The sequence below is a fragment of the Xenopus laevis genome, chromosome 5L (assembly GCF_017654675.1).
Source record: "Xenopus laevis strain J_2021 chromosome 5L, Xenopus_laevis_v10.1, whole genome shotgun sequence".
NCBI lineage: Eukaryota > Metazoa > Chordata > Amphibia > Anura > Pipidae > Xenopus > Xenopus laevis.
Genome location: NC_054379.1, coordinates 101,429,507 through 101,442,245, shown reverse-complemented (window position 1 = coordinate 101,442,245; position 12,739 = coordinate 101,429,507). Strand labels below are relative to the sequence as shown.

The following is a 12,739-nucleotide window of genomic DNA, read 5'->3' as shown; positions in this document are numbered from 1 at the left end:
AATGTCACTCGCCACCTTAAACCTACCGAGGTGCAATGTTAGCCTATGGGGAAGGTCCCCATAGGCTTCCTGGCAATTATTTGTTCGAAGAAAAATAGTTCAATCGATGGATTAAAATCCTTTGAATCGAACGATTCGAAGGATTTAATCGTTCAATCAAACTATTTGCGGTAAATCCTTCGACTTCGATATTCGAAGGATTTACATTCGGCAGTCGAATATCGAGGGTTAATTAACCCTCGATATTCGACCATATGTAAATCTGCCCCTTAGCATTCATCATTTAGAGAGCGATCACCATCATAGAGAGCCCCACAGGAGGCAAACTGTAATCTCACATTTTGATAAATCTGACCCTATGAACTGACAGGTACAAGGAAAAATTCAATAATTTTATGAATAATACACTCAATAGTCAATATACAGTTTAATAGAAAGAGAGTTTATTGTAAAGAGAAATAAACTAGTAGAAAACTATGCATGTAAATAAACGCAACACAGTAGCTCTTGGAACAGTCACAACATTTGTAAAAACCATGACACAGTAGTAAACGTATTTGTAGATACAGATGTAAAAATATAAATGGTCCATTATGTCTTTTAATGCATTACTCTTTCTGATTTAACGATGGCTGTGCGTCTGAAGCTATTGTAAACAATCAGCATCCAAGATCTGTTGTAGTTCACAATAGCTGCAGATTATGGTTTCACAGCATTTAAACAACAACAAATAAAAAAAGCAAAGAGAAATCCCTACATGTTGGTATAAGGGAAAGCAAAAAAAACAACGCATTTACAAGTAAACAGAGCTCATTATATAATAATTTATAATTATATTTGGTATTTAGTTTGAAACTATGTTGTGTAAATTGCCAAGTTGCCTATTGAAATATTATATTATGAAATTGTCATACTTCTCTGTGGGAAGGGGCAGAGACAAAATGCCTTCAGATGCTAAAAGCATTATGAGCGGCACATACTGTATACTTAAGTAAGGTAGCCTCTACCATACAACTTCTCTTAGGCAGGGTATACACATTGTATGAGCTCAGTAGTGACCCCAACAAACCATACTATAGTAATCATAATCAGATGTTAGGTAATACCATGGATGATGTAAGTAATATAGTACTGCACACTCATATCTGATAATTATTTACTATTCTATGAATGCACTAAGTTATACCCTCTAAATTTTGCTGCCAGATTTAAGTAAATAATTTTTTTCCCTATACAAAATGATGCAAGCAATAGAGATGTCCCCAAATTAACTAATGGATGACTTCCCAGGGAGTAAAGGAAACATCACAGGCTACTTCCCTTTCAAATAGGAAATGCTGTAGGTTACCCTGCAGCTGCCATTAAATCTGCCTAGTGAGATGAAGCCATTCATTCAAAGACTTACTGGGAGGCACATTTATCAAGGGTCAATTTCGAATTCATGTGAGTTTTTAAACTCCCTTAAATTCGACTTGGGGAGATTTATTAAAAAAAAAAAAAATCTAATTTGTAAAAGTCAGACGAATTTAAACGACCCAAAAACACAAACTAATTTGATCAAACTCAATTTGAGTTTTTTCTCCAAAAAAAACCCTCAAAATTTCAGGAAGGCTACAAAAAATTCCAAATTGACCTCCGGACATCTCCCATTGACTTATACAGAAATTCGGCAAGTTTTAGGTGGCAAATAGTCTAATTCAAATTCTTAAAGGGCCAGAGTATGATAAATCTCAAAATATTTAATTACATTTTTTTAAAAAAAAAAACGTGTACAGAGTTTGGATAATTCCCTAGTCAAATTTAAAAGTTTTGCCCATAAAAAAAATTTGAATTAGAATTTTCAATTTGACCCTTAATAAATCTGCCCCTTAGTGTTATTCAGAGCAATTTGGAAATGTTCTCTTTCTTTAAAGCTATTAGCAGTATGCAGGGTCGGACTGGGCCGGTGGGACACCTGGAAAAAAACCCGATAGGCCTCCGGGTCTTGTGGGCCCTGCCGGGCCAGATCCAAGATCCGATGGCTTCTTTCCTGCCGCGACCACCTTTTTTGGCCGGTCACGGCAAAAACATAGTGCGAGCGTGCGCGCACGCACTAGGGATGCACCGAATCCACTATTTTGGATTCGGCCAAACCCCCCGAATCCTTCTCGAAAGATTCGGCCGAATACCGAACCGAATCCTAATTTGCATATGCAAATTAGTGGTGGGAAGGGGAAAATATTTTTTACTTCCTTGTTTTGTGAAAAAAAATCAAGTGATTTCCCTCCCTGCCCCTAATTTGCATATGCAAATTAGGATTCAGTTCGGCCTGGCAGAAGGATTTGGCCGAATCCGAATCCTGCTGAAAAAGGCCGAATCCTGTCCGAATCCCGGACTGAATCCTGGATTCGGTGCATTCCTAGCACGCACACACATGCTGCGGCAGATCGACGCCTGGCAGTATCTTCTGCTAAAATTTGGCTCAGCTGCTCTGTCCAAGAGATGATGCGCCAGTGAGGTAAATAAGAGCATCGGCCCCATATTAATTGTAAATATAAAAATACTACTGCAGAAAAAACAGGTACCGGTAATGCAAAGACAACCCATTCCCTCACCCCTGCACATTGTAGTGGAAAATATTTCCCAAAAGAAACAGGACAAGATATATTTATCCTTCCAAAATAGTGTGGAATGTTTCATTTCAATGCCAGTCTAATGGCAGACTTTGGTACTGTACTACACATATCTGAGGTAATGTGTTTGGGAGTCACGTTAATAAGTAGGTTATTATAATCTATTATATAAAAAAAATGACAAATGTAAACGTAATATGAAAGCAGAATGCCCAAAACTGCAAAGAGAAATCGGGTAAATATTCAATAAACTACAAATCAGAGTCACACGGAATGTGTACAGAAAGCTGCTTGCATAAAATGTTTAAAGGGGAAGTACACCTCCATTTTCACGGAGCTGAATGAATAAGACTTGTGATCAGCATACTTATTGCCTGTTATTTTTTAATACACAACATCTATGGTTTTCATTTCTTTCATGTAACAGGACAAGCTCTGAAACCAAAAGAAATATATTGTTCCTGTAACCTTCTTCTTGAGGACAGTTGTGGGAGGAGAATAAGTAGTAAGTTTATCAGTATTCTATAAATTTGTTTAACCCCCCTTTTATAATGAACTCTTCTTTATTTCTTATGCTGAGCTATAGCTGGGGGTGGGAGGATTCTTATAATATAAGGCTACTACCACAGACACACAAAGCCAATTTTGGCTCGTAAATTCACTTGTGTTTTCTGCTCCATGTGTCTGCACTTAGGTCAACACATTGTCTCTCCATGCAGAAACGGATCGTCTGTATAAACACACACCAAGAATCCGATTCATTCTAAGAATAGGCTGAATAAATGTTCAGCAGAAGATAAAGAAGCAGGGCTGACCGGCACTCAAACAGATCCACAAGACCAGAGATGCTCAGTTAAAAGATAAATTTATTGGTAGAAAAATTAAAATATAGCTTCATCTCCAGCCCATGACTAAGCACCCTGAAGGTGTTTTCTACCAATAAATTTACCTTTTAACGGAGCATCTCTGGTCTTGTAGATCCGTTTGATTGCCGGTCAGCCCTGCTTCTTTATCTTCTGCTGTACCACTCCCCGAAACTGGGGGTCTGGGGCTGGTGCACCCGGACCACTTTCACTCTTTGGTGAGTAACCTTACAACTAATTCTGGAGCACCTTGTCGTCCTCTAACCATTTGAATTGAATACATGTTCAACACAAGTATAATTCTTTTGCTAATGTTAAACAAAGGTCTGTCTAGCACAGGGGTCTCCAACCTTTTTCAGCCGTGAGCAACATTCAGATATAAAAAGACCTGGGGAACAACCCAAGCATGAAAATTTTTCCTGGGTGATGCCAAGTAAGATATGTGATTGGCTATTGGTAGCCCCTATATGGACTGGCAGCCTACATGAGGCTCTGCTTGGCAGTACACCTGGTTTTTATACAACCAAAACTTGCCTCCAAGCCAGTAATTGAAAAATAAGCACCTGCTTTGAGACCACTGAGAGCAACATCCAAGGGGAGCAACATGTTACTGAGGAGCTACTGATTGGGAATCACTGGTCTAGCTGGATACCATAAGGTAAGACCTCCTCCAATATGAGGATGCAGACTGCAGTGTTAATTAAGGTGCAGGGTTTGCTAATGCTCCAAAAGAGAATACCATTCCTAATTCATTAGCAGCAAAGGTTAAAGATTTTGAAGGTGAAGTAACTGCATAAGGGTACAAATATAGTAAAAATGAAAGTTAAAAAAACCCATAACACTCTCAAAGCAAAAATGCCAAGGAGTAATTTAGCCCAATAAAAGGTTAATGTTAGATATTATACACTAGTGTTTTTATAATTATTAAGGCTAAAAGCAATTTACAGTAAGTTTTTAAAGCTTTGTCCAATACATAGCCCTGCCATTCTGCACTAATACCTATGGACTTACTGGTTAATAATAAATGAAAACACACAAAAAGAACAGCCCTATAAGAAATGGGTTACTTCACAGCTCTCGAAGAAAATTGTGCATAAGAGCAATGAAGAGATAAAGGGTTATATTTAATAAAGAGTGACGTCAGAGATTGCCACAGTGAAATTCTGTCACTCTCCATTCATTTCTATGGGATTTTGAAAGGCACATTTATGAAAGTGTGAACTTTCACCCATTGATAAATACTCTTTTAGAGTGGCAGAATTTCACTCTAGAGGGCTGTGGTGATCTCTGACTTCAATCTTTGATAAATTTGCCCCGAAAAGGGCAGATTCTCTTGCACTTCTCATTTTAGACTGTTGAGTTTAGGAATATGAAGCACAATAACTATACACTTGGCCTGGGCCAAGGATGAATACCCGCTGTATATGTGAAACTACAACTTTGTCCATCAGTTTGGGAAGAGGTGAGGTTTATGAATGCTGCAGGGACCCACCGTTGGTTTAGACCAGAACCCTTCTATCAGTGCAGAGAGGTATTATGTTACTCAAATATTGCAAGCTATCAACAGTAACCAGCACTACTTGGGAACAATGAGTATAGTGCTTAGACAGTTGCGCGGTTTGGTCACTTAAGGCGGCTATAGACACAGAGAGCCGCTAGTTTTGGCGATATTGGCAAACGAGCGGATCTCTCCCCAATGTGCTCGCATTGAAGTGGGCGATATTGGGCTGATCTGACCGTGGGCCCAATGATCGGATCAGAATAAATCCAATACGGGCGGTCGGATTGCAGGACCGCATAGACGCACAAATGCGGCCGTGATCCAACGAGATTTTTTAATCCGCCCGATTGAGATCAGGCCGACTTCCGGCCACATATCGATTGGGGAAGCCCATTGGATGGCCCACACATGGGCCAATAAGCTGCCGACTCGGGTCTGTTGGCAGCTTTTATCGGCCCGTGTATGGGGGGCCTTTAGACACGAATGAAAATTTTAAAAAAAACAAACAATGTTTTTGGTACACTATTTGGCTTTCCCTGAAATGTACAAAATGGTTACTATACAATAAATGTAATAAGTACAGGCAGGGATACTTGTTCAAAAAGAGCTGCTGGTCTCGTTTCATATGGATTAACCAACTTTGTCACAATTCTACCAATAAAATAAAGAATTTTCATTAGACTCACTTAAAGGGCCAGGCCACATACAAATGCACCGTATACTTACATAACAGCACATATGTCAGTCACCCAGACATTCTTTCTCATTTAGCCAACTGCACCAGGGGCACAGGGTCAAATTTCCACCTCTGTTAACAAACAAAGGCCAAATCATCTGCAGAAAGTCTGAATTACTGTCCACAATTATGGGTTTAAATATAAAGTATTTCCAGAATATTCAGTTATCAAACTATATTTTGTATTAGTATGTATACTCATACTCTGTACAAGCATTACTTATCTTAGTAAGGTACTTTTCTCTATATAAAAGCATCATATACTGGACCAATTGGCACAACTCCATCACTACTGCAATAACCAGCATTACACAGTGAGGAGGTCTTGTCAGGCAGACAGCTCTGCCAAAAAGTCACATAGCAAAACAAATGAACCTGCAACTGGCTGCTACAGTCTCTTTCTAGGAGCTGTTTAGTAATACCAAACAATGATATATCTATTATATGGATATAATATGGTTGCCTTTTCTACACTTAAGAAATTATATTTCCCTAAAGTAAGTCACTTGTTACAAACTAACTAGTAAATCAAAGCATGGATTATATGAGTTTCTTTAGAAAAATATATGTAAATAGTACAAAAAAAGAAAATGGTATTCATCCTTATTTTTTCAGACAAAAATGAAAGTCATATTCCACAAGAGCAGTCTTACTTAAGTGGTAATATTATATTTCAGTACTTTAAGGCACTAGTATAACTTGCTCTAGTAAGGAGCAAGCTAAAATAAAGTGTTGTTGTGGTGGCTGAAAGAACGGAGGGGGGAATGATATAGAACCACAAGGGCAGAGCAGCGTGACATGTTGTCTATAACGTATACAGAAAGATCTGCAGTGCTGATCTAGGCCAGCAATGTAGAGCAGAAACAAAAAGAAGCTCACCCTGATCAAAGTATTTTTCTACTGCAAAAAATCAGTTTGAATATAATACTTCTTATTAAGACTTCTAAGGCAGTTTGCCAATTTAGTAGAAACAGCTCAGACAATGTATGAAATGTAAGATATGGCTATTTATGCACATAATAAAATAGAGTCTGAACATATATTTACAAATTGTTTAAAGATCAAGACATCTGGATATAAAACTAGCCAAATGATCTTTCTCTAGCTCCATAGAAAGTAATGTAGCCTGCTTCACGGCTTTAATGAAATGCATGGTTGGCACTGAATGTGCAAAAAAGTGCTGTTTCACTATCTGTGCCCTCCATATTTGGACAGCCAGTCTGTTCTTCCATGAATCGGTAGCACAGGAGGTGCTGGTTTGGATGTCAGCCTTGGTGTGCCTTTGGTAGGTGAACTGAAAGAAGATGGTCCTATGAACGATCCAACAGAGTTCAGGGATCCAAAATCTAAACAGGAAGATGACAGTATGCATACATTAGTGTACTGATAATACACACATCTGTGAGCACTCACATTCAACACTTAGGGACAGATTTAGCAAGGGTTGAGTGGTGTTTTCCCTAAAAATTTAAGTTTTTCGGGGTTGGTTTTCAGTCATGTAAATTTTCAGGTTAAAAACACTTACTTTTTCGAGATTTATTATACCCAGAAGCTAGAAATAGCCCAAATCCAAAAATACTCTAAAAATCTGGCGAGGTCACGTAGAAGTCAATGGCAGAGGTTTCTTGAAGCATATGAAGATAGTTTTTTTTTTACTAAAAATAAGGGTTATTGGTCAAAAAATCTCTCACATTTTATAACCTTCGTGATGTTCAGGTTTTTTTTCCGGTGAGTTTCGCTCAAAAACTCAATTAATTCGAGCAATTCGAGTTTTTTTTTTTCTGCAGAAAACCATTAATTGGAGTTTTGGGTTTTTAACCCCAAATTCACTGATTCGAGTTTTTTCTAAAATTAGGTATAAAAAAAACCTAATAACCAATAACCCCAGAAATAAAAATGATTGACATCAACATTGTAATTTATAGTATGTAGAGATATCTATGGTACACAGCTGGAAGGGACCCAGTAGGGGCCTAGAAAGATATTTGTGTGAGTCTGAAAATCTTCCCCAGGTTTTGGAAAGTGGGAGCATCAGGGAACATGTCTGAGCTTTTGCATACATCAGAGAAGACAAAGCTGAAGTTAACAGTGCAGCCACAGTGTAAATTGTCTTTAAATGAATATTTTTGTTTACTCACTGGGAGCTGGATCTGGAAGTGGAGCTAAATGCACCTTCTGCCCAATGCCCATATCTTTTTTCAAAAAGGCGGGCAGATAACTAGAAACTGGGTCGTTACCTTAAAGACAGAAAAGAAAATGCATGAGTTGTTAGACAGCAACCTATGACATGCTGGAGATGTACAGATTGCCTATGTTTATAATTGCTGTATTATAGCATTGGCATAACACAAAATGTATTTTGTAATGAAACTTTTTGATGTTGTATTAACAACTGAATAATCATGTGGTACATAGTATGTGTTGAACGCTTGGTAAATAAGAAGCTAAGTGTTAGAAGGCGAGAATAAAAAACAGTTTTATGAGTGTGTAAAACTTAAATTGGAATTTATAAAAGGTAATTGTGTGAGGACACACACAGGGCCGCAATCAGGGGGGGGGGACAGGGGGGAGAGTTGCAGGGGCCCCCGAGGGTAAGGTGGGCCCTGCCACACTTACTTGATTAGCCGGGTCCCCCATCTTTCTGAGAGCTGCTGACTTCGGGAAAGCATGTGGGAACCCGAGTCACCAATATTTTTTTTGTTTTTTTTACTGTGTGGTGGGGGCGGACCTGTGGGTGGGGCTTGCGGTGGGCACAGTCCAGGAAATTTTGTCGTATGGGGCCCTGCGATTTCTGATGGTGGACACACACACACACACACACACATATATATATATATATATCTAAATACACGTACATTATCTTTTCATTTAAATGAAGGCATACAAGTCATATTCTCTATTGAGTCCCTTTGGATGTAGTGGTTGTGTATATATAAATAAGAACTTTGGGGGAGCCGGCTCTCTCGTCACTAAATTCAACTTGCCTGGGTGCAGTGTCCAAAATTTTGAAATAATTATTCAGTAAAGAAGGTACACACTCTCAGGACTTAAAAATTAGATAATGTTTTATTAACAAGAGGCCTTTCTCAAAGTAACAACAGAAAATTAAAAATTCAATAAATACCCATGATGGCGGGAAAAGTTAATTGGCTGACATGTCATCCTTGTCACCTTGTCATCATCACAATGCATCCAATATCATAACTCAAAATACATCAATACTAAATATTAAGAAATACAGGTATTGGACCTATTATCCGGAATCATCGGGACCTGGGGCTTTCCGGATAATGGGTCTTTCCGTAATTTGGATCTTCATACCTTAAGTCTACTAGAAAATCATATAAACATTAAATAAACCCAATAGGCTGGTTTTACTTCCAATAAGGATTAATTATATCTTAGTTGGGATCAACTACAAGCAACTGTTTTCTTACTACAGAGAAAAAGGAAATCATTTTTAAAATTTTGGATTATTTGATTATAATGGAGTCTATGGGAGACGGCCTTTCCGTAATTCGGAACTTTCTGGATAACGGGTTTCCGGATAACGGATCCCATACCTGTACTAAGAAATACAGATAATCATATTCCTGTTAAAACACCCCTTGTTTACGAGAGGATCCTTAAAAACAAACTTTGTAACAGTTGTTAATCTCACTCGCAACTATTTAAATGTATCAAAATACTAGGTAATACTGGTAATTTTACAAAGTAACAAATATGAGTCTAGGTAGATGGTCTGGTTTCATGCTCTTTCCATAGCGGTAGATAAAATGCTGTCTATATTGTATTGCAGTGTGATCAGTGCACAGCTCTAAACAGGACCACATAATCAAATAGCTATTGTTGCCAAGTACCTCCCCCTTAGCAACCTAACCATTAATGTCATTATTGACCAAAAAATATTAATCGGTGCATCACCCCACACGGGGTTACAGAGACATCCCAAGATAAACATATAATATATGTGTGTAAATAAACATATTTCCCTCAAACTATTAACCCCAAATGTGTCAGTTGCTACCTGTTCCTATATCATGACATTAAGGTATAGCAGCATAATGTTACAGTCATGTGTATACAGTATAACGAATTTAGCATCAAAAAATGCCCAATTAAACACTATCAGTGTATGCAAAATTATCAAAAAGTTTTACAAAAAATTATTACAAAAAATTTCAAAAATTATAGTATAAAAAATGAAGAAAAAGAAAACAACATAAAAGACAAATAAAATTATTATTAAGTGCTTTGAAGAAAATCACCTAGTATTAGTAAGAAATGTCAATGTCGTCATCGGTTAAAGCCATCAAACAAAACAATTGGCTGGAAGCATCGGGCTCAGGGGTATGGGTTACTTAACCTCTAACACTCTGTAACACTTCATGAAGGGCTTACATAATCGCAATCCATCCTTCATCTTCCTATACTTTAGAGCAGTGATCCCCAACCAGTAGCTCGTGAGCAGCATGTTGCTCTCCAACCCCTTGTATGTTGCTCCCAGTGACCTCAAAGCAGGAGCTTATTTTTTAATTCCAGGCTTGGGGACAAGTTTTGGTTGTATAAAAAACAGGTGTACTGCCAAACAGAGCCTCAATGTAGGTGACAATCCACATAGGGGCTACTAAATGCCCAATCACAGCCCTTATTTGGCACCCAAGAACATTTTTCATGCTAGTGTTGCTCCCCAACTCCTTTTACTTCTGAATGTTGCTCACGGGTTCAAAAGGTTGGGGATCCCTGCTTTAGAGTGTACATCACCCGCAATGCAGGGACCACACTATCCCCCTCCCACCCGTCTAAGGAGTTTGGCATGTAATAATGTTTGGGTGTGAGAGTACGGTATGCAGTGTGGGAGCCCAACGATGCTAAAAGTGTGTTAGTAAAATCAGCACACCGAGACCAGCACGCCGACACCCGCGGTGCCCAAACCTCCCAAGCTCCAGAAGGATGGATTGCGATTATCACAGTCCAGTGAGTATCCGCACTACAAGGCAATTTTGAGTATATATAGCCAGGGTGCACGGTTAAAATATATATAATCATTTACTCAAGGAACCAGCACACCCATGTAAAAGGAGATTTTGTGTACTCACCGTTAAATCTTTTTCTCTTCAGTCGCTTGGGGGACACAGGGACCATGGGGTATAGCTGGTACATCCAGGAGGGCAGGACACAACAGTAGAACAAAAAACTAGCCCCTCCCCTACTGGCTATACCCCCAGCAGGCGGAGCTTAATCCAGTTTGTTCCAAAGTCAACAGGAAATTAATAACTTTAACTAAACCTAAAATCGGTTAACAATCACCGTAATATGTCAGACGGAAAAAATGAAGGCCTCAGTCCAGGGAGGGAAGCCCTGTGTCCCCCAAGCGACTGAAGAGAAAAAGATGAGTACACAAAATCTCCTTTTCTCTAAGTCTGCTTGGGGGACACAGGGACCATGGGGACATACCAAAGCAGTCCCCTAAAAACTCCGGGTGGGAGAGTGAGGCCTAAATGGAAGATGCCACTGCGGCCTGAAGCACCTTTCTGCCAAAGCGGGTGTCAGGGACCGCAAAAGTATCGAAATGGTAGAATTTTGAGAAAGAGTGGACAGAGGTCCACGTAGCTGCCTTGCACAGCTGTTCCGCTGATGCTTGGTTTCTGAACGCCCAGGACGTGCTCATCCCCCTAGTGGAATGAGCAGTGATTCTATCTGGAGGAGTTTTACCTCTTGCTATGTAGGCTCTCTGAATAGTCTGTTTGATCCAGCAGGAAATGTTTGACTTTTTGGCTGCTCCCCCTTGGTGGGGGCCAGAAGGAATGACTAGTAAGGAGTCCGCTTTGCGAATGTCTTGAACCCTGTGCAAGTAGAACTTTAGAGCTCTCACGGGGTCCAGAGAGTGTAGAGCTTTCTCCTTAGGATTAGACGGTGCCGGACAGAAGGTTGGTATGGTGATTTCTTGGTTCAAGTGAAAATCTGAGACCACTTTTGGTAAAAAGGATGGAATTGTGCGGAGAACCGCTCTATCATGGTGGAAAATGAGGAAAGGCGTTTACATGACAATGCACTGAGCTCTGAAACACGTCTTGCCGATGAGATAGCCAGCAGAAAAACTGTTTTCCAGGTAAGCCAGGATAGTGGTATCGAACCTAGGGGTTCGAAAGGAGGCTCCTGAAGAGCACGTAGAACTAACGTGAGGTCCCATTGGGGAGCCGGTGCTCGTACAGGGGGAGCTATATGTGCTACTCCTTGCATAAACGTCTTGACATCAGGCAAAAAAGCGAGTCGTTCTTGAAAAAGAATTGATAGAGCTGAGATCTGAGACTTCAGGGAACCTAAGGATAGGCCCATGGATAGCCCTTCTTGTAGGAACTCTAGGATATTTGGAATGGAGAAACGCTTGAACTGCGTCTTGTGTCGTATGCACCACTGTTGGTAAGTAGACCAAACTCTATGGCAGCGTACATGGTGTGTGCTACAGCCTTGGAGAACCCCTTCTGAGTTAAAATCTTGATCTCAAGAGCCACGCCGTCAAATTTAGATTCTTTGGATTTGGGTGTCGAATGGGGCCCTGAGTTAGCAGGTCCGGAAGTAGAGGTAGAGTCCAGGGGTCTGTCACGGACAGATTGAGAAGGTCTGTGAACGAGGATCGTCGGGGCCACCTTGGTGCGATTAGGATGAGAGTGGTCTGTTCTTGTTGAAGCTTCCTGAGGATCCTGGGAATGAGGGGGAAAGGTGGGAAGGCGTAAACCAGATGGAAGTGCTATCTTGCCGTTAGATTGGCTGGGCGTTAACGAAGACTTCTCCAAATTTAGGATCCAGCCCAGTCTCTGAAGTGTGTCCATGGATGTCTGAAGAGATCTCTGAGCTTCTATGAAGGAGGGTGCTTTGATAAGCAAATCGTCCAGATAGGGAGTGATGGAAACTCCCATATTGCGAATCACTGCTGTCGATGCTGCCATAATCTTGGTGAAGATCCTCGGAGCAGACATTAGCCCGAAGGGGAGACTTGTAAACTGGTAGTGGCAATTCTGGAAAG

At 40.0% G+C, this 12,739-nt stretch overlaps 1 protein-coding gene across 1 annotated transcript in view; it reads right to left on the bottom strand.

The window, feature by feature from the left end:
• Positions 1–3,753: 3,753 nt before the first annotated feature.
• The window catches only part of cilk1.L (ciliogenesis associated kinase 1 L homeolog), a 32,945-nt gene continuing 23,959 nt past the window's right edge, over positions 3,754–12,739 (bottom strand). Inside the window, exons 13-14 of the mRNA XM_018263457.2 lie at positions 7,851–7,949; positions 3,754–7,058 (exon numbers count right to left, since the gene is read on the bottom strand). Of these exons, the coding sequence (XP_018118946.1) occupies positions 6,901–7,058; positions 7,851–7,949 (257 nt within the window). The 3' untranslated portion in view covers positions 3,754–6,900. The remainder of the gene's footprint in view (positions 7,059–7,850; positions 7,950–12,739) is intronic.